Source organism: Schistocerca nitens, chromosome 6, assembly GCF_023898315.1.
Source record: "Schistocerca nitens isolate TAMUIC-IGC-003100 chromosome 6, iqSchNite1.1, whole genome shotgun sequence".
Classification (NCBI taxonomy): Eukaryota; Metazoa; Arthropoda; class Insecta; order Orthoptera; family Acrididae; genus Schistocerca; species Schistocerca nitens.
Window position 1 is genome coordinate 172,483,077 of NC_064619.1, and position 19,740 is coordinate 172,502,816.

A 19,740-nucleotide genomic window follows, 5' to 3' on the forward strand; every position below is an offset into this window, starting at 1 on the left:
GCCAATGACGCCTGTTCCTTGTGCTATGAGACCGTCTTCGGTTCGCATAGCGGACGTGGTCAATACTGCTGGCCATGCATACAAGATACACGCAGAGCTCGCAGGTTGCGGCATCCTACCCAGGGGTCCTCTGGTTTGGAGCCGAGTAAAGGATCTCAGTCAGAGACTACGTTGATTCTGTGACTGTCCTGGCTGCAGATTTCTGCGTCTACGTTATGGGGTGGAGAACTGTAGGATTCCCTTTGATGGATCAGGGGTGTATTACACAGAGGAGGCAGCTACTCGGGTAGCAGTGCATTTTTTTAGGCTAGGTGGTAGTCTGGGGTCCTCTGAAGAATGTGCGGCAACCAATGCGCAGAGAGCGAAATGAGATAGCGTACAAAGTAAAGACATTTTAAATGTCAACATTTTAACAGTAAATTGCAGAAGAATTCGTAAAAACTCCATGAATTCACCTCCTTCCTAGAAAACTGTTGTGCTCATATTAACACGAAGTAGAAAGCTCCTAAATATTTAACGAGGCATGGAATATTTGTAGAAAAGACAGGTTAGATGTCATAGAAGGTGCTCATTGCAGTCGACAAAAACATTACGTCCATTGAGGTCGAAATTGAGCCTGACTGTGAAGTTAACTGGAGGCAATTAACTGGCCTCTGTGAACTCAAGTAAATTATTGGATTCTTTTTAGGACACCCTTTTCGCTGTAAAGTTCTAGAGTCATTCAAAGATGGTTTACGCCCGGTAGTGCGGAAGTACTCCAATCATGCAATATTAGGTGGAGGCAACTTTAGGGTACCAAGTAAAGACTGTGACGTATACGGATTCAATGCTTGTGGCACGGACAGACAGTCTTGTGAAGTAGTTCTGAACATATTCTTCGAAAAGTCTCTTGGCACACAGGGACAGTGAAATGTACATATTTTATGAATAAAATTCCTTCAGCTGTCTGTACTGCGATTTTTACATTTAATCCTGGTATGTATCGACAACAAGATCTAAAAGCCGAAATGGTGGCAGAAGAGGAACTTTCATGCATATAATATACTTGCTTCGTCGCTGCAAAAAATGGTTCAAATGGCTCTGAGCACTATGGGACTTAACATCTGTGGTCATCAGTCCCATAGAACTTAGAGCTAGTTAAACCTAACTAACCTAAGGACATCACACACATCCATGCCCGAGGCAGGATTCGAACCTGTGACCGTAGCGGTCGCGCGGTTCCAGACTGTAGCGCCTAGAACCGATCGCCCACCCCGGCGGCTTCGTCGCTGCAACTTTTAAAAAGCATTCCAGCTGATGCCACGTAATCTGTTATAAAGAACAAAGCATGTGACTGAAACTTCTTTGCCGGCCGAAGTGGCCGTGCGGTTAAAGGCGCTGCAGTCTGGAGCCGCAAGACCGCTACGGTCGCAGGTTCGAATCCTGCCTCGGGCATGGCTGTTTGTGATGTCCTTAGGTTAGTTAGGTTTAACTAGTTCTAAGTTCTAGGGGACTAATGACCTCAGCAGTTGAGTCCCATAGTGCTTAGAGCCATTTTTTTTTTGAAACTTCTTTTCCAATTATAACGGTGTCTAAATGCCTGGTTTCTTGCGCGTCGATTGCGGTATTTGTAAACCATGATGTGTGCCACAATCGTTCATGCCTTTCTGCTTCTAATTGGAAATGGGTTTCTTACATTTATATGGAACATCTTTTGTGCTAAGTTTATACATAAAGTTTACACGAACATCATTTGTGTGACTTTACATATAGATGACATTGCCGGTTTCAGGAGTAGTTTTATATAGTAACTGTGGACATACAACTCCCGGCATTTGAGATCTTGATGTGGTCTGTCAGTGGCTAAAACCCTTAATGTAGCTCACGGCTTTTCTCATCGCAGTACCGTTATTATTTTTCGTCAAATGTGACTTGACTACCTTAGCAGCTCAGAAAAAAACGTTTCTTGCCATTCTTAAATAATTTCGGAGATCATTCCAGCCCCTATAGTAATAAAGCATTGGAGAATTTCTCCTTCTGAAGAAGCCATTTCTATGACCATAGTTTTTCTTACCTGTTACTGGATTTGTCAGTTCCAATAGACCAAGGCAAATCCCAGTTTGTGTGTCTCTGTTATACCAAGTGACATCTCGAGCAACGTGACTTAAACGAACTTAACACGAACGCCGAGCAGCACGGCGCTGTGATCGCTACGTGCCGTTGGTCGGACGGTTGTAGTGGCTGCCACGGTGTCTGCACCCAGAGGATGGCCGCTGTAACCGTGGCCGAAATGTTCATTTCTCCAGTATAGTTTTTTACATAATGCCGCGGTACGACACTCAGAAAACTTTTGTCAAAAGCAATTAGTGTTTCACACGAGAGGTTTTTCCTGAATACCTGCTGATCCTCAGAGAAGCTTTTCCCCCTGAAACGTCATAATCTTAGAGCACGAAGTATGCTCTAGGATCCTGCAACAGACTGACGCAGCGTTACCGGTCACTGATTCAGTGGATCCGTCCTCTTATAAACAGCAGTGAACTGTGTTCTTTTCCAGTTACGCGAGGGTATGCATTGTGCTAGAGGCCTCTTTAAATATGATCGAGGAGAGCGGTTAATTCCATAGCTTATTCAATGAAAAATCTAATAGTAACTTCGTCAGGTACTGACGCCTGCTTCACCTGGAGTAATCTTCGCTGTTTTTAGTACTGGGAGTGCATATTTCATTACTGTTTGTGAGTATGTGCAGCAGTCAGACAATGGTATGATGTGCTTTCATGCATTTTAAAATTGGGAATTTAATGTTTCACTTATCTGTCTGCTGTCAGAATGAATTTTTAAACGTTGAATGTACCATTTCAGCTATATCTCTTCTTTTTCAATTTTTAGTAGCGACTGATCGATGAGAGACTGGATGGAAGGTTTGAATTCGTTCATTGTCTTTATACACGGCCAGAGCTTTTCTGACAGATCTTACCCAGACCCGACTGCTTAAATTACTGTAGGCTTCACGCATAGCTCTTATCAGGAATGCACAAATTTGCATTAAATTTTCTCTATTAGTTTACCTGCATTGTATTTTGTAACACAATGCTGTATCACAGCACTGTATCTGGTCTGCCCTTCACCACCCACCGTACCAGGCTATTTTGAGTGAGAATGCCATAACCTTGATTTACGTTAGGGAGGAACAAAATATTAATCCACATTTGGTCACCCAAAATTACGTTTCCTGTGATTTCCGCAGTTGACTAGAGGTCCCTGTCTTGAAATTTCCTTTCACTAAAGCGCGGGAAAATTCGTTCTCCATTATCATCAAACTTTGCTTAAATTAACATCAAAAGTACAGTAGTGTTGTAGAGAGCACTTAATGTGCCAGTCATAGACTCGATCTTGGTAAATGCATCTGTTTCTGTGGTAGGCTATTGGAAGCACTAGTACGCCATACCTTTTGTCTGTATGTAAAAGTAATGACTACTTTGACTGGATTTAACCAGGCCTCCGTTTCTTTCTATCTTGTGACAATCTTTTCATCTCTACATACCAATGTGCAATTTGTGCTTTTACCAGTGGGGTGGGGGGGATGTATTAGGGGGTTAGTATAATTATATATGTTACTAGCTTGGACCGTGGCGTTACCCATGGATAAACAGTTATTTATAAATAGATGTTAATGCCGAAACTCACTATTCAAGCGTATGCACTATCAGAAAAGCCACTTTGTGAGATGTTTTAGTAAACCTTCAAATTTAGATCTCTCCTGAGTTGATCAGGAACCATCATGTCTCAGTTTTTTAAAGAGACGGACAAGAGAACTGTGACTTTCAAGAAAAGCTCGAAAAGCATTAAATGAGGAAGCAACCCAACGTACGCGAAAAATATGGCCTAGTTTTAATAGCTGCGAGGATAATTCTTGTGAAACACTTTGTAGTAGTCTAATTTTTGGGACTTTGAAAAAACACAGAATGTAAGGAATCTAAAAAAAAACCTTTATACGGTATACATCTGCTACATCATTCATAACATCGTGGACGGCTAATTTCATTTTGTGGTTCATACAATGAACGACAGTTAAATCCTTATGTAAATGACTACGCAGTAGAGCGGCTACGCCTTTGTAAGGTGCAAGCATTATTGAGCCACCATCTGTTGCGACACCTACAAGGTGGTTTTTTAGTTCATCATTTGTAATGCCATACTTTTCAAGAGCTGCTAACAGTGTGCTGAAAATGCATTCTCCTGTCCCACTTTCTCATTCAACAATGCCAAAAAAATAATCGCAAGCAACTCCCTCAAAGGACAAACGTATATATATTATTAAACAAGTTTTATTGGAAACCGTTATACTTTCGTCCATCATGATACAAGCTCGCAAGTAAACGGATGACGCACCTTAGACGAAAGCAACAATGACAACATCTTAATGATGATTTAGTTCTAAACGTTTTGAAATGCTTAACTACTACATGCATGGATAGCTGCATCAAATCAGTCTCTGGACTGAAGACAACAACAAAAACTACTAGATAACACTTTTTCAAAATTAATAAGCAAACATATTAATAGTAAGACTGTATTAAAAACTTTCAGTGTTCGGCTCCACAAATTTAAATTATATGTAAAGTTTTACTCCAGTGCGTGGGAAACAAACATCCCAGGTTGGGATGCATAAACTAAAACCAGAGGAGGGGATGGTCTGATACGGAGAGGGGGAAATCCCCCCATCCCCTCCTGCAAATCGCACACTGCTACATACATACGGCAGCTCACTTTCCCAATAACGCGGTTAGTATGTTTATCTGCACCGATATCCGAGATTTTTCTCCTCCTTACTGCTCTAGCGGCAAATTATCATGTAATAAGTCGCAGATGTGCCACTAAAAAAAAAAAAAACAAAAAAAAAAAAACGTGTGAAATCTTATGGCACTATTAGCTAAGGTCATCAGTCCCTAAGCTTACACACTACTTAACCTAAATTATCCTAAGGACAAACACACACACCCATGCCCGAGGGAGGACTCGAACCTCCGCCGGGATCAGCCGCACAGTCCATGACTGCAGCGTCCTAGACCGCTCGGCTAATCCCGCGCGGCATGCCACTAACAAATCTCTTCATACCACTAAAGGTATCCTATAGATTTACTTCTCCATCCGGAATATTTAATTTCTGTTCTTTTCTCTCTCTACAACTTTCTATAATATCGGATTTCAGATACCTCCAGTTTCATCTTTAATTTGCGCACGTTTCACATTTCGTTTTTTTCAGTAACTTCTGAGTAATTTGCATTTAAAAATTGACATCAGTATTATTCTTTTTTTAGGATTCACCTGCAGTGGTTTACTTATAATAACTTTCTTGGTTCAGTCGTGTTGTATTATCTTGCTTCCCGTAGGAGAATTCTCTCTCTTCTACTGCTTTGTTTTCACCTTCTTAACTAAGCAATTTGCTGTTCCCCTTTTTCTGCCTTTCGTTACGTTCATGTTAAATTTATCTGTAAGTCATGTGTCGCACTAAGTGTGCTGTTCATTCTATTGAACAGATCATCTGAACAATGTTGGTATCTGTGTACGTTGCAGTTCCATTGTAAAAACGTTGTGACTGGGTGTTATGTGTTGTCCTTAGGTTAGTTAGGTTTAAGTAGTTCTAAGTTCTAGGGGACTGATGACCATAGATGTTAAGTCCCATAGTGCTCAAAGCCATTTGAACCATTGTAAAAAATGCAGTGGCAATCATCAGTAGCCTAACCCTGCTTTGCAGATTTTGTGACACAAACTTGTCTTACTTTTTCTTCTGATTATAAACTCTCAGCCACTGAAGACTGAGCATTGAATTTTATGTGAGCGTCACAGTGGCCACTTCCCGTTTTTAATCACATCATGGATCCTTCCTGTTTGCTTCTTAGACAAACTGATTTAGCGTTCCTCCATATTGAAGGCAATATTGAGCTCTGCACAAGCAAATTATCCCTCACAGATACTGGATGGCCGGCCGAAGTAGCCGTGCGGTTAAAGGCGCTGCAGTCTGGAACCGCAAGACCGCTACGGTCGCAGGTTCGAATCCTGCCTCGGGCATGGATGTTTGTGATGTCCTTAGGTTAGTTAGGTTTAACTAGTTCTAAGTTCTAGGGGACTAATGACCTGAGAAGTTGAGTCCTATAGTGCTCAGAGCCATTTGAACCATTTTTAGATACTGGATGTTTACAATACAGCAACGTATGACTTTGTGACAAAATTCTTCAAATTTATCTTTAATTTCTTCTTTTCTTTCCAGGTAATGGAAGGAATTCAAAAAGGTATAGACAGGGCAAATGAAAAAGCAATCTCCAATGCACAAAGGATACAGAAATTTGCTATTCTGGAGAAAGACTTCTCGCTACAAGGAGGTGAACTGGGTAAGTTCAGTTAGATATTTTGAGGATAGTTGTTGTCATAATGGTCTCTAGAAAACTGTCAACTGGAAACCTACTCTTCTAACAGTACCCGCTTTGATAATATGTCTGCACCGACTTAGCGATACTCTGGATGATCCATCATTGAATCGAACATGGGACTGTAGCTGGTCATAAACTTGTGGAAATAAGGAACACCAACCGCCGTACGTTTTATAAAATATATTAATTATACGACCAGTTTCGACACTGTATTAATGTCACCTTCGGGCTCCTATGCAAGCTGAATGTTGATATCCAACCATGGATGCATTAAGACAGGTACCATGTATATCCACTGGTCTCTTGCATACCTATGTACAGTATGTGTGCAATCCAGCCATATAACAACAACTAGATAGTTGTTAGATGGCTGGAATCCACACATCGTCTAAATAGAAATCTATGAGACCAGTGGATATTATTCGCAACTATCGTTATGCACCGATGCTTGGGTATCATTCAGTTTGCATAGGGGTCTGAAGATGACATCAAAGCAATGTCAAAACTGGTCGCATAGTTAAAATATTTTTTGAAAAGTACTGTTGTTGGTATTCCTTATTTCTACAAGTTTGTGGTGCTCTGTCATGAACTGACAACGTGTCGAGTTCGTTGATATGATATCCATGACGAAATATGTATGTGTTCTGAGTACCTGCGTGCAGTATGTCCTCTGGATGTAGGGGAGTGTCATCTTTCGGAAAAAAGGAGAGAATTCTCAAAGGAACAACGGAATTCCTAATCTCCAGATTTACAGGATTTCGAGCAGAATGAATGTTACTTTCTCATCATATTTCAACAGCTTCCCCACCTGGCTTCCTCAGGTCTCTGTGCTTGCTTTTTGCGCCTGAACCGAAAGGTGAAACCTCAGTCGTCTCCTTTTTCACTCTACCCAGAAGTTTGACGCCTGTGCCACGATCTTTGTTTCGTACTCGCGGGTGAGGAAATGCCCGGTTATCGCTGATTTAGTTAGCAGCATTTTGGGGCAGATGCTGAAGAGGGGCCTTAAAATAAAGGCGGCGGTTGGGATTAGAAAGCAGGATCACTTAACCAACAGAGACCAAGACGTTGATGTAAGTATAGAGTGGGATGTAGCACTTCGTTTTTCTTAGGTGTCATCGAAAATCATATTAATGTGAAAAAGACAACACGTTGGAAATCTACCTGGAACGGAACAGCAATTTTTTCTCTGGAAACAATCACTATCATAAAACGCTGATTAGATTAGATTAGAATAGATTAGATGCAAATTTCACTGTAGAGGTGGGCTAAACGGTTACTTTGCGACATCAGTTATCCAAATTACAGTTATTTATCCATCGACAGCAATTAATTTTAACAATTACTAATAAGTGTCAGTTATCTGAGCTGTGACCGGCTGATAGAAGAAAAATCGAGCAAACGTCATATTGGATTACATAGCAATGAAACTAAAGTGCCGTATTTGATGGCTTTAGTGTGCGCACTGATGTGGTACGAAAATATACTGTTTTGAATGAGTGGCACACAGAAGTTCACTCAAAAACGCATGTGTTTTGTACGGAAACGTTAAGGAATGTGCCACCAGTAAACAAAAAGTTATCGCATTAATTTTGTGAGTATGAATTAACATACGGCCCAGTTACAGTAGGCTAAATTTCAAACTTAATTTCTGCTGCTGTTTATACGCTGCAAAACTCATAGCTGTGTGAAATACCACACAAATAATTGAGACAACGTCGTAGCAGATTCATTTACTCCTCTACATGATATTCCGTTTGAGAAAAGCTGTAAGTTCTCTATTAAAATTTTAAATGAAATTAAACTGTTAGATTTCGTTTACTGACGGCTGAATATCATATCTCATAACGAAAAATAATTATTCCTGCATGTATTACATTTTTCTAGTACACCACAGTGTTACAGACGTTATTTAAAATTCTTTTACATGTTGCCAGTGGTTGAACATATCGAGTAATATTATATTGTAAATCATGCAATGAGTTCAAATTCTACTGCTTTTTTCTTAATTGTTTCAGTTGCAAATACTCCGTGGAACACCATTTCGCTTAAATATACGTATGAAGTTTAAAGTATCCTGAATTATTTTCCAGCATACTACCAACAATATTTGCACCTCGAACTTTGCATCTGAAATAGACATACTGAGATATATGTCGTGCGCTTAATACTGTGTCACGCTAGTGGTTGTGAATAACGTTAACGAGGGATGCGTACACCCCGAAAATTCCTACATTTAACAAAATGCATCAACGGTGACAACAGTTTTAATGTCCAAGTAAGTTGGATAAATATCCACAATTTTCTGTGCCCTACACTTGTCATCCTGTTTCGTCAGACGCTCTCCCTATGGAACATCTTACAGAAGATCCATAAAATTGCTGGAATCAGCCAACGGCCTTGCCACAGTGGTAACACCGGTTCCCGTCAAATCACCGAAGTTAAGCGCCGTCCGGCTTGGCAAGCTGTTGGATGGGTGACCTTCCAGTCTCCCGAGCACTGCTGGCAACCGAAGTGCACTCAGCCCTTGTCAAGAAAAGTGTGGAGCTACTTGACTGAGAGACAGCTGCTCCCGCCACGAAAATTGATAAAGGCTGGGAGGATGGTGTGCTGGTCACATGCCCGCCCCTCCATATCCGCAGCCCGTGACGCCTATGGGCTGATCACGACGCGGAGATCGGTCGGTACCATTGGGCCTTCAAGGCTCGTTCGGACGGATTTTAGTTTTCGTTTTTAGCCGAAATCAAAATCTGTCTCTCTCGCTCCGAAGATGGCTTGAATTACAGCCCAAATGTTAGCACAGACAAGGTTTGATTAAGGCTAAATTCCCGTAATTCGATTATCAGATACTACGCCATGAGAAGATTCACATCTTACAGAAGCTTTTGAAACACCTTGGTGTCTTAGATTCCAGTGCAAATGTTTTCAAAAGCGTTTGTTGAGAGAAAACTACTACAAAATGTGAATATGAGAGTAATTATGGGACAGTAGATAGGCTCTGTTATTTTCTCACGAAAGTCATTAATAAACTGCTAGTACTCATAACAGAAATTAAGAAAAAACAGACTTTTTTTTGAGAGAAATAGTGTTACATGATCTCTGTAGAGTTTTGCACCATAAAGAAGCAAGGGATAGGATGTTGTTATGGGTGGCTGGTATCCTCTTTCTACAACACCAGGACACACGTGGATCAATACAGTACTTTATTTACATGAACATTTACTTAACTGGAATAGAGTCCATGTTCTGTGGTACAAGCTCATCATCAGTAATAGTCCTCTTCCAGACAATATCTGTAATCTTGCTATAGAAGCTTCAGTCTCACACTGCTAGTCCTCTTATAGTCCTGAGTGAGTCAGTTAGGCCTAACTTTTCTTTTCTTTGTTGAATTTCGATCTCCCCCCCACCAAACCCCCCACCCCACCCCACAGAGGGGAGGAGGGGGCCTGGCAGCAGCACAATATGCCACTCTGCAGGCTACAGTAGAGTGAAAAACATAATGAGGAGATATCAAAACAATAAAAACAGGTGATAAAACGGTGTCTGTTTACAACTGGAACATGGTGAAAAGTCGCGAATAGTGACTAGACAGACACAATTAAAATACTCAGTGACAATGCTCACGTAAACACTGCACTATGGAGTAGACATAAAGGCTTGGGGGGGGGGGGACGAACAGATGAGGGGGAAAAAGGGGGGGAGGAGAGGAAAAGCAAGACAGGGAGGGAGCCGATTGGAGGGAGTGGACATAGAAAAGGGGGGGGGGGGTTGGGCAGAAGCAAGAAGGAGTGCGGAAGGCAGTGGAGCGGAAAGCAAAAGGACTGGGGGGAGAGAATGGAGTCAAAGAGATGGTTGGTGGGGTAAAAACAAGATGGAAGGGCGGAGAGGGAGCCTGGGAAAGGGCAGAGGGAGAGAGGGGGAGGTGAGGATCAGAGTTGATAGGAGGGATAAATGGAGGGAGAGAGGGCATCATCCAGGAGGGGGAAGCCCTCCATCAGCGGCGGCCTAAATACATTGCTGTTGACATGGCATTGGTGGCTTTTCGCTTGCGGGTGTGTCTCTGGCCTCTCTTGTGATAGGTGCCCTTGATCCTGCACCTACTTATCGATCTTCGCGTTTCGTCTTTGCTGACAGGTGTGCAGTGACAGCTTACGCCGTCACAATCTCGTTATGTATGACAGTGAAACAATACATCTAATCAGAAATTTTCCAAATGCTAGAGCAACAGCTTGCAGAACTAAAATGAGAACTCTGGAGCATTCACGCTTCAGTTATTTGTGCAGAAATATAAAATGACAATCAACAAATTAATTCAGTATTTTTGCCTCTATGGAGTTAATTCAGTGTAGATAGAAATTATTTGTGAACCATATGCTATAGTAGTCTTACTCCCATCTCGACGACCGTTATTACCACCGATATAAGTATAGTGGAATCCAGCATTTGGAACTGTGAGGAAAAAAGCGGCTATTTCCTTTGAAGTACGGTCAGAGTGCACTCCAGCGTGAAGTTAAGGTACGCAGTTTTGGCCACTAGGTTACTGCTTAATACAGGTGTGTGAGTTCTCAGTACTCAGTAACCAATTATTTACGACAGTTAAGCTGTCTTTGCTATCTAGTTAACAATGTCATTGAAATCAACAGTAGCGAGCATCTGACGTCTGCACTCGTCACACCTGAGGAAGACAGCTGAGGAAGTAATAAAAAATATCGTTACAATAACGGTAACATTCATTCAGCTTCAAATTCGTAAATCCGCAGATCATCACTACCGCTATAGAATTCATTATGATTAAAAAACTTTGCTGCGGTAGAGTATTAAAAGTATTTGACTCGTTGGGGAATTCTTATCTTATGTACAGATAACTTCCCCTTCTTAACGACAAATAAGATAATTGAGTTGCTGCAGTCGTTGCTTCATTCCTAACATAGCATTCTAACAAGGCTGTGCAACTGCAATAAACAAACCCTACTTAAGGGTTTTCCTTTCTGATTTCGAAGAACATTGGGAGTGTGTCATTCCTATACCGTGGCCTCCTTACCTCAAATTGATACATTTACTCTTCTCCATCGGCCCTGAAAGTCTGTATCATCATCACGGAATCACCTTGTAGATGTAAAGCCCCAGATACTTGTAAGTTATGTTGTTACTGTGTATCTTTTTTTTCTAAGGGGTTTCATTTTCAATTTCAGGACCAACCATGAAAGTGAAACGAAATGTAGTTGCAGAAAAGTATGCTGACGTCATTGAACGATTCTACAAGGGAACGTAAAGCGTTGTGTGCTGCATGGAGAAGAGCAAGTACTCAAGACTGTTTAAGGACGCGTCTTCATGAAAGATGACCGACTGCTGCCGTGTTACTGGTGGTGCTTTTGCAAGCCAGAGGTACTTTTGTATGATATACATTAACTATTTTTGAAAAGATCCTCTCATCAAGAAATCCGATATATTTCGGTGTTATTTTTCGAAGATGATGTATTTCTTTTCTCAGTTACTTGTTAGAACTCGCTGTGCCTTTATTATGTTGTACTTATTCGTACCTGTTCTGTAACGAAGCCTGTAAATACGTCACAATTTAAGCTCATGTATATAAGTGTTACATGTGTAAATTATTTCCTTAGTTTAACACTGGAGGAATTTTTGTATTCATTGTAAGAAATAAAATATAAATAAATATTTTTAGTTATTACAAAATGTGACTTCTCCTTCACCCCTGACGAATCAGGTAACTCAGTAACATCTGTCATTCCTCCATCCACAACGTGATATTCCATATAATTAGGATAAACAAACAATCTCTATTTTTGGGTTTTCGACGTTTCTTGTGTTCCTTTTTCCCACAGAAACCGTCGAACGGCCTTTTCAATCATTACGACCTTTGGATAAGCTGCAAAAATCTAGGCCATTAACTTTTTACTAGAGAATCCGAAATGTTACCTGTGTTGAACTCCATATCAAAAGTTATAGTTTTAACCTTATTACTAGTTCAGAACACAGAAAATTGCAAGTATAGTGAAAAGTTTCGCAATGCTATACCTGAAGACAGTTATTCTTGCGTACGCCTTTGCTTCTGTATCTTGAACAACTAAACTTCGTTTTCTTGAATACAGAGTGGTACATTACATTTGCTGAATGTCATTACTTGTTACTTCTCCAGCATGGCATCCGGATCACGCAGGTTTCCTTGAGAGAACGTAAAAACTTAAGCTGAAAAGTTACGAACTGCTCAACATTTGCACAAGATATGGGACACACTCATTTAATCCAGCTTCAGCCGCTGAAAAAAATATTTTTTTTGTGAGGGGTAGGAATTTCTGTGACGACTGAGTGGAGTACATCATTCATAGGCCATTGGCGCAACAATGTAATCAGTGTCAAATTGACAGAACCTTTGGAGAAACGTGCTACAAAGATGATTGTGGTTGTTTTCACTTAGTAAAATGAATTAAATTTGGAAAATTTCAGGTCTAACCTTCCTAATTTAGGTTTCTCATGGTTTTTCAAGTCGTTTCATTTCAGCGCCTCCCTATAGAGCCCATAAATTTCTTCTGGGTTTGTGACCGTATTATCAATATGTAAAACTACCTACGTTTCAGTCACTGTTACAGGTGATCTTCTTCAGGAAGTTTTTGTTGTAAATAAACTTCTTATTTACAACAAAAACAAAAAGGTCACTTATAACAGTGACCGAAACATCGGTAGTTTTACATATTGACAATGCGGTCACAAACGCAGAAAAATTTTATTATCTTTGACAATGGCCTACATTTACATCTCCCTACATAGCTTTAAATTATAGTCCACGACCCTTACCTGCAATATTTGCTGTACTTTAATAATAATTTTAAATTAACGTTTTATGGAAACATATTACTACTGAATATACTTATTCAATTGATGTAGTGACATATTGTATGATCCTGTGACAATATCACAGTTGCTTTACAGAATAAAAAATAAACTAAAATTAATTAATAAATAATTAAGAATAACATTAAACTAAGTAATTTGTTTAGTTTCTGCGGCTCTGGTCAAAAACGGTGTTAAGTGGTGGAATTGGACATAACTGTAGAAGATTCGAATCTCAGAAGTGTAAGCTATTTTCACCGTTGGAAATTGGTTGTGAGAGAAAATGGAGGAACTTGAGTAGAGGTTTCGATGATGTGTTGTTGCTTAACATTCAGACGCTTATGCTGTTTTATAAGGTGAATGCCAAAGACACTAAAGATCCCCCAGTAGGAGATAAGGTATTATGCTCGGCAGGGCTCTCGGTGCTATCAGAGAGAAATAGACTAGACGCCTCCACTAATTTTCTTCACACACACACACACACACACACACACACACACACACACATACACACACACACATACTGGGTGTTTCAAAAAGAATATGCGTATTTCGAATGCATATATTTATTAAACGTTAAGACATATGAATATGAAACTTTACACACATATTTACGACCCGCTCAAGTGCAGATTACAGGTGTTCAATATGTCCTCCGTCAGCGACACGAACAATGTCACATCGATACTTAAATTCCTCCCATGCTCGGGGAAGCATGTTCTTCGTATACGATGTTATGGCAGTACGGATAAGGTTCTTCAACTCTCCCAGGTTCCTTGGGGATGGTGGTACATAAACGTTGTCTTTAACGAAACCCCACAGGAAGAAGTCAGAAGCTGTCAAATCCGGTGACCATGGAGCCCAGCTGACACATGCTAAGTTGCCAGCTCCTTGACGACCGATCCCACGGTTCGGTAGAGTTTCATTCAGATATTCACTCACTTGGCGACTCCAGTGAGCGGGTGCCCCGTCTTGTTGGAAAATGAAGTTGTCTTCGTGCAGCCTCGGAAACACCGTTTTGTAACACAGCGAGATACTGATGACCGTTAACCGTGTTTCCATCAAAGAAGAATGGGCTGTAAACAGATGATTGGGATATCGTATGAAACACAGCAATTTTGGGCAAATATCATATATGTTCAGTGGCTGCATGTGGGTTCTGTAGGCCCCAAATTTGAACATTGTGTTTGTTTACCTGACCATTAACATGGAAAGTCGCTTCATCACTGAACACGATGCATTGTGCGAAAGTGTTATCATTGTCAACAGCACCAAGAATCTCGTTACAAAATGCTGCACGTTTGCATTTGTCATCAAGACGCAGAGCTTGTAACAGCTGTAACTTGTACGGCTTCGTAACCAAACGACGTCTCAAAACACGCCAAATTATTGTTGTAGACAGTTGTAACTTCAGACTGGCACGACGAGTTGATTTTGAAGGATCACGTTGGAAAGCAGTTTGAATTCGTGCAACATTTTCTTCAGAAACACGAGGGCGGCAAGGACTCTTTCCTTTACATACACATCCTGTATCTAGAAACTGTCGATACCATCTGCGAATATTCCACCCATTCGGAGGATCAATTTGGTACCTCAACCTGCAACGTATTTGCACTGTTATCACGGAATTGCACCTCGCAAACTCGAGAACAGTAAATGATTTCTGCTGCGGAGTAGCCATTCTAAAAACACACACATATATGTATATATATGCGCGTCTTGATCTGTAATGTCATCCAAAGCATTCTGCCTCTTCTGAGAGTTCTTTTTGCTCTTCCACGATTCTCTCATTTTTTTCCCCAATAGAGCCTTTACCTTCAGTCCACTTTGTCCCTGATTTATTTGGGACTGCATTTTCTGACCTAACAATCCACTTGTGTACCTTGTCTCTGTATATATACAGAGACAAGGTACACAGCTGGATTGTTAGGTCAGAAAATGCATTCCCAAATAAATCAGGGACAAAGTGAACTGAAGGTAAAGGCTCCATTGGGGAAAAATGAGAGAATCGTGTAAGAGCAAAAAGAACTCTCAGAAGAGGCAGAATGATTTGGATGACTTATATATGTTGTTGTTGCTGTGATCTTCAGTCCAGAGGCTGGTTTGATGCAGCTCTCCATGCTACTCTATCCTGTGGAAGCTTCTTCACGTCCAAGTAACTACTGCACCCTACATCCTTCTGAATCTGCTTGGTGTATTTATCTCTTGGTCTCCCTCTACGATTTTTACCCTCCACACTGCCCTCCAATAGTAAATTGGTGATCCCTTGATGTCTCAGAACATGTCCTACCAACCGATCCCTTCTTTTAGACAAGTTGTGCCACAAATTCATCTTCTCTCCAATTCTATTCACTACCTCCTCTACCCATCCAATCTTCAACAGTCCTCTGTAGCACCACATTTCGAAAGCTTCTATTCTCTTCTTATCTAAACTATTTGTCATCCACGTTTCACATCCATACATGGCTACACTCCAAATAGTTTGAGAAAAGACTTTCTTACACTTAAATCTATACTTGATGTTAAAAAATTTCTCTTCTTTAGAAACGCTTCTCTTGCCATTGACAGTCTACATTTTATATTCTCCCTACTTCGACCATCATCAGTTATTTTGCTCTCCAAATAGCAAACTCATTTACTACTTTAAGTGTCTCATTTTCTTATCTAATTTCCTCAGCATCACTTGATTTAGTTATACTACATTCCATTAGCCTTGTTTTGCCTTGGTTGATGTTCATCTTATAGCCCCCTTTCAAGACACAGTCCATTCTGTTCAACTGCTCTTCCAGGTCCTTTGCTGTCTCTGACAGAATTGCAATGTCACCGGCAAACGTCAAAGTTTTTATTTCTTCTCTATGGATTTTAATTCCTACTCCAAATTTTTTCTACCCCAAATTTTTGCTTTACTGCTTGCTCAACGTACAGATTGAATAACATCGGGGATAGGCTACAACCCTGTCTCACTCGCCTCCCAACCACTGCTTCCCTTTCATGTCCCTCAACTTTTATAACTGCCATCTGGTTTCCGTACAAATTGTAAATAGCATTTCGCTCCCTGTATTTGACCCTTCCCACCTCTAGAATTTGAAAGGGCATTCCAGTCAACATTGTAAAAGCTTCCTCTAAGTCTACAAATGCTAGAAACAAAGGTTTGCTTTTAATTACATTATGTTCTAAGATAAGTTGTAGGGTCAGTATTGCCTCACGTGTTCCAACATTTCTAAGGAATCCAAACTGATCTTCCCCAAGGTCGACTTCTACCAGTTTTTACATTCGTCTGCAAGGAATTCGTGTCAGTATTTTGCAGCCGTGAATTATTAAACACCTGCTACATCTGCTTTCTTTGGGATTTGAATTATCATATTCTTCTTGAAGTCTGAGGGTATTTCGCCAGTCTAAAAATGGTTCAAATGGCTCTGAGCACTATGGGACTTAACATCTGAGGTCATCAGTCCCCTAGAACTTACAACTACTTAAACCTAACTAACCTAAGGACATCACACACATCCATGCCCGAGGCAGGATTCGAACCTGCGAGCGTAGCAGTCACGCGGTTTCGGACTGTAGCGCCTAGTACCGCTCGGCCACCACGGCCGGCTTTTCGCCAGTCTCAAACGTCTTGCTCACGAGAAGGTGGAGTTTCGTCAGGGCTGGCTCTCCCAAGGCTATCAGTAGTTCTATATTCATACAAGTGGTTCCCTTTTCTCCAAAAGTCTCTTTAATTTTCCTGTATGCAGTACCTATTTTACTCCCTAGTGATGTACGCCTCCACATCTTTACATTTGTCCTCTAGCCATCCCTGCTTAGACATTTTGCACTTCCTGCCGATCTCATTTTTGAGACGTTTGTATTCCTTTTTGCTGCTTCATTTAGTTCATTTTTATATTTTCTCCTTTCATCAATTAAATTCAATATCTCTTCTGTTATCCAAGGATTTCTACTAGCTTTCGTCTTTTTACCTACTTGATCCTCTGATGCCTTCAATATTTCATCTCTCAAATCGACTCATTCTTCTTCTACTGTATTGATTTCCTCTGCTCTTGTCAATCATTTCCTAATGCTCTCTTTGAAACTCTCTACAACCTCTGGTCCTTTCAGTTTTTCCAGGTTCCATCTCCTTAAATTCCCAACTTTTTGCAGTTTCTTCAGTTTTAATCTACAGTTCATAACCAAAAGAATGTGGTCAACATCCACATCTGCCACTGGAAATGTCTTACCATTTAAAATCTGGTTCCTAAATCTCTGTCTTACCATTATATAATCTATCTGAAACCTTCCAGTGCCTCCAGGCCTCTTCCACGTATACAACTGTCTTTTATGGTTCTTAAACCAAATCTTAGCTATGATTAAGTTATGCTCTGTGCAAAATTCTACCAGGATGTTTCCTCTTTCATTCCTTGCCCCATTCCTTATTCATCTACTACTTTTCCTTCTCTTCCCACACTGGACTCGCATTCGCGAGGACGACGGTTCAATCCTGCGTCCGGCCATCCTGGTTTAGGTTTTCCGTAATTTCCCTAAATCGCTCCAGGCAAATCCCGGGATAGTTCTTTTGAAAGGGCACGGCCGACTTCCTTCCCCGTCCTTCCCTAATCCGATGAGACCGATGACCGCGATGTCTGGTCTCCTCCCCCAAAAACCCAACCCTTCTCTTCCCTTTCCTACAATGGAATTCCAGTACCCAATAACTATTAAATTTTCGTCTCCCTTCACTATCTGAACAATTTCTTTTATCTCATCATACATTTCTTCAATCTCTTCGTTGTCCGCGGAGTTTAGTTGGCATATAAACAAGTACTACCGTGGTAGGCGTGGTATTCATGTCTATCTTGGCTACAATAATGCATTCACTATGCTGTTCATAGTAGCTTACCTGCGCTCCAATTGTTTTATTCATTATTAAACCTACTCCTGCATTACCCTTATTTGATTTTTTATTTATAACCCTGTATTCACCTGACCAGAATTCTTGTTCTTTCTGCCACGGAACTTCACTAATTCCCACTATATCTAACTTCAACCTATCCATTTCCCTTTTTAAATTTTCTAACCTACCTGCCCGATTAAGGGACCTGACATCCCATGCTCCGACCCGTAGAACGCTAGGTTTGCTTCTCCTGATAACTACATCCTCCTCAGTAGTCTCCCCCCCCCCCCCCCCGGATATCCCAATGGGGGACTATTTAGCCTCCGGAATATTTTAACCAAGAGGACGCCATCATCATTTAACCATACAGTAAAGCTGCATGCCCTCGGGAAAAATTACGGCTGTAATTTCCCCTTGCTTTCAGCCGTTCGCAGTACCAGCACAGGCCCTATCCACAACCGTCGCCGAGCCAACTGTGGTGCACCATAGGCCATAAATTAGAGGGGTGCACGATGGGAGTACCCATTAGGAGTGATTTAAAATGGAGTGATCATATAAAGTTGATCGTCGGGAAAGCACATGCCAGACCGAGATTCATTGGAAGAATCCTAAGGAAATGGAGTCCGAAAACAAAGGAAGTAGATTACAGTACGCTTGTTCGCCCACTGCTTGAATACTGCTCAGCAGTGTGGGATCCATACCAGATAGGGTTGAGAGAAGAGATAGAGAAGAGCCAACGGAGAGTAGCGCGCTTCGTTACAGGATCATTTAGTAATCGCGAAAGCGTTACGGAGATGATAGATAAACTCCAGTGGAAGACTCTACAGGAGAGACGCTCAGTAGCTCGGTACAGGCTTTTGTGGATATTCGAGAACATACCTTCACCGAGGAGTCAAGCAGTATATTGCTCCCTCCTACATATATCTCGCGAAGAGACCATGAAGATAAAAGCAGAGAGATTAGACCCCACACAGAGGCATACCGACAATCCTTCTTTCCGCGAACAATACGAGACTGGAATAGAAGGGAGAACCGATAGAGGTACTCAAGGTACCCTCCGCCACACACCGTCAGGTGGCTTGCGGAGTATGGATGTAGATGTAGATGTAGAGGTTGTGGAGATATATATGGGCAAATAGAAGTTTAACAGTCGAATACCTAGAGGAACCAAGGGCTACCAGCAATGACTCCTCAATGAGCGTTCAGCCCTATATGGGCCTCCTCAGCAGCTGTCTGGTACATGCACCAATGCTGACTGCAGTTCGTCGGCTACGAAGGGTGGAATCTGCGCACTGTACAGCAACTGGATGCCCATTGAGTGGCGACATGTGATCTTTTCATATGAATCACGTTTTATGCTCCACTGGACAACTGGCCGTTGGCGTGTAAAGCGTGGTAAGCCTGGAAGCAAACAAGGAGGGAGCATTATGGTCTGGGGAATGTATTCGTGGCATCCCCTACGCGATCTCGTCATTTTGGAAGACGCCATGGATCAACACAAGTAGGCATCTTTCCTATGGGATAGTGTAGGCCACTACATGCAGTCTGTTGTTTCTTGGCATGAAGGACAATGAAACGTGTCATACTATTCGCAGTGTATGTGCGTGTTTAGAAGAACAA

The 19,740-nt window shown here is 41.3% G+C and overlaps 1 protein-coding gene across 2 annotated transcripts in view; it reads left to right on the forward strand.

The window, feature by feature from the left end:
- The window catches only part of LOC126262286 (very long-chain-fatty-acid--CoA ligase bubblegum), a 215,895-nt gene extending 203,851 nt beyond the window's left edge, over positions 1 to 12,044 (forward strand). For both annotated transcript variants that reach the window (XM_049958805.1, XM_049958804.1), the window contains exons 16-17: positions 6,248 to 6,368; positions 11,597 to 12,044. In XM_049958805.1, the coding sequence (XP_049814762.1) occupies positions 6,248 to 6,368; positions 11,597 to 11,676 (201 nt within the window). In that variant the 3' untranslated portion in view covers positions 11,677 to 12,044. The remainder of the gene's footprint in view (positions 1 to 6,247; positions 6,369 to 11,596) is intronic.
- Positions 12,045 to 19,740: the final 7,696 nt, after the last annotated feature.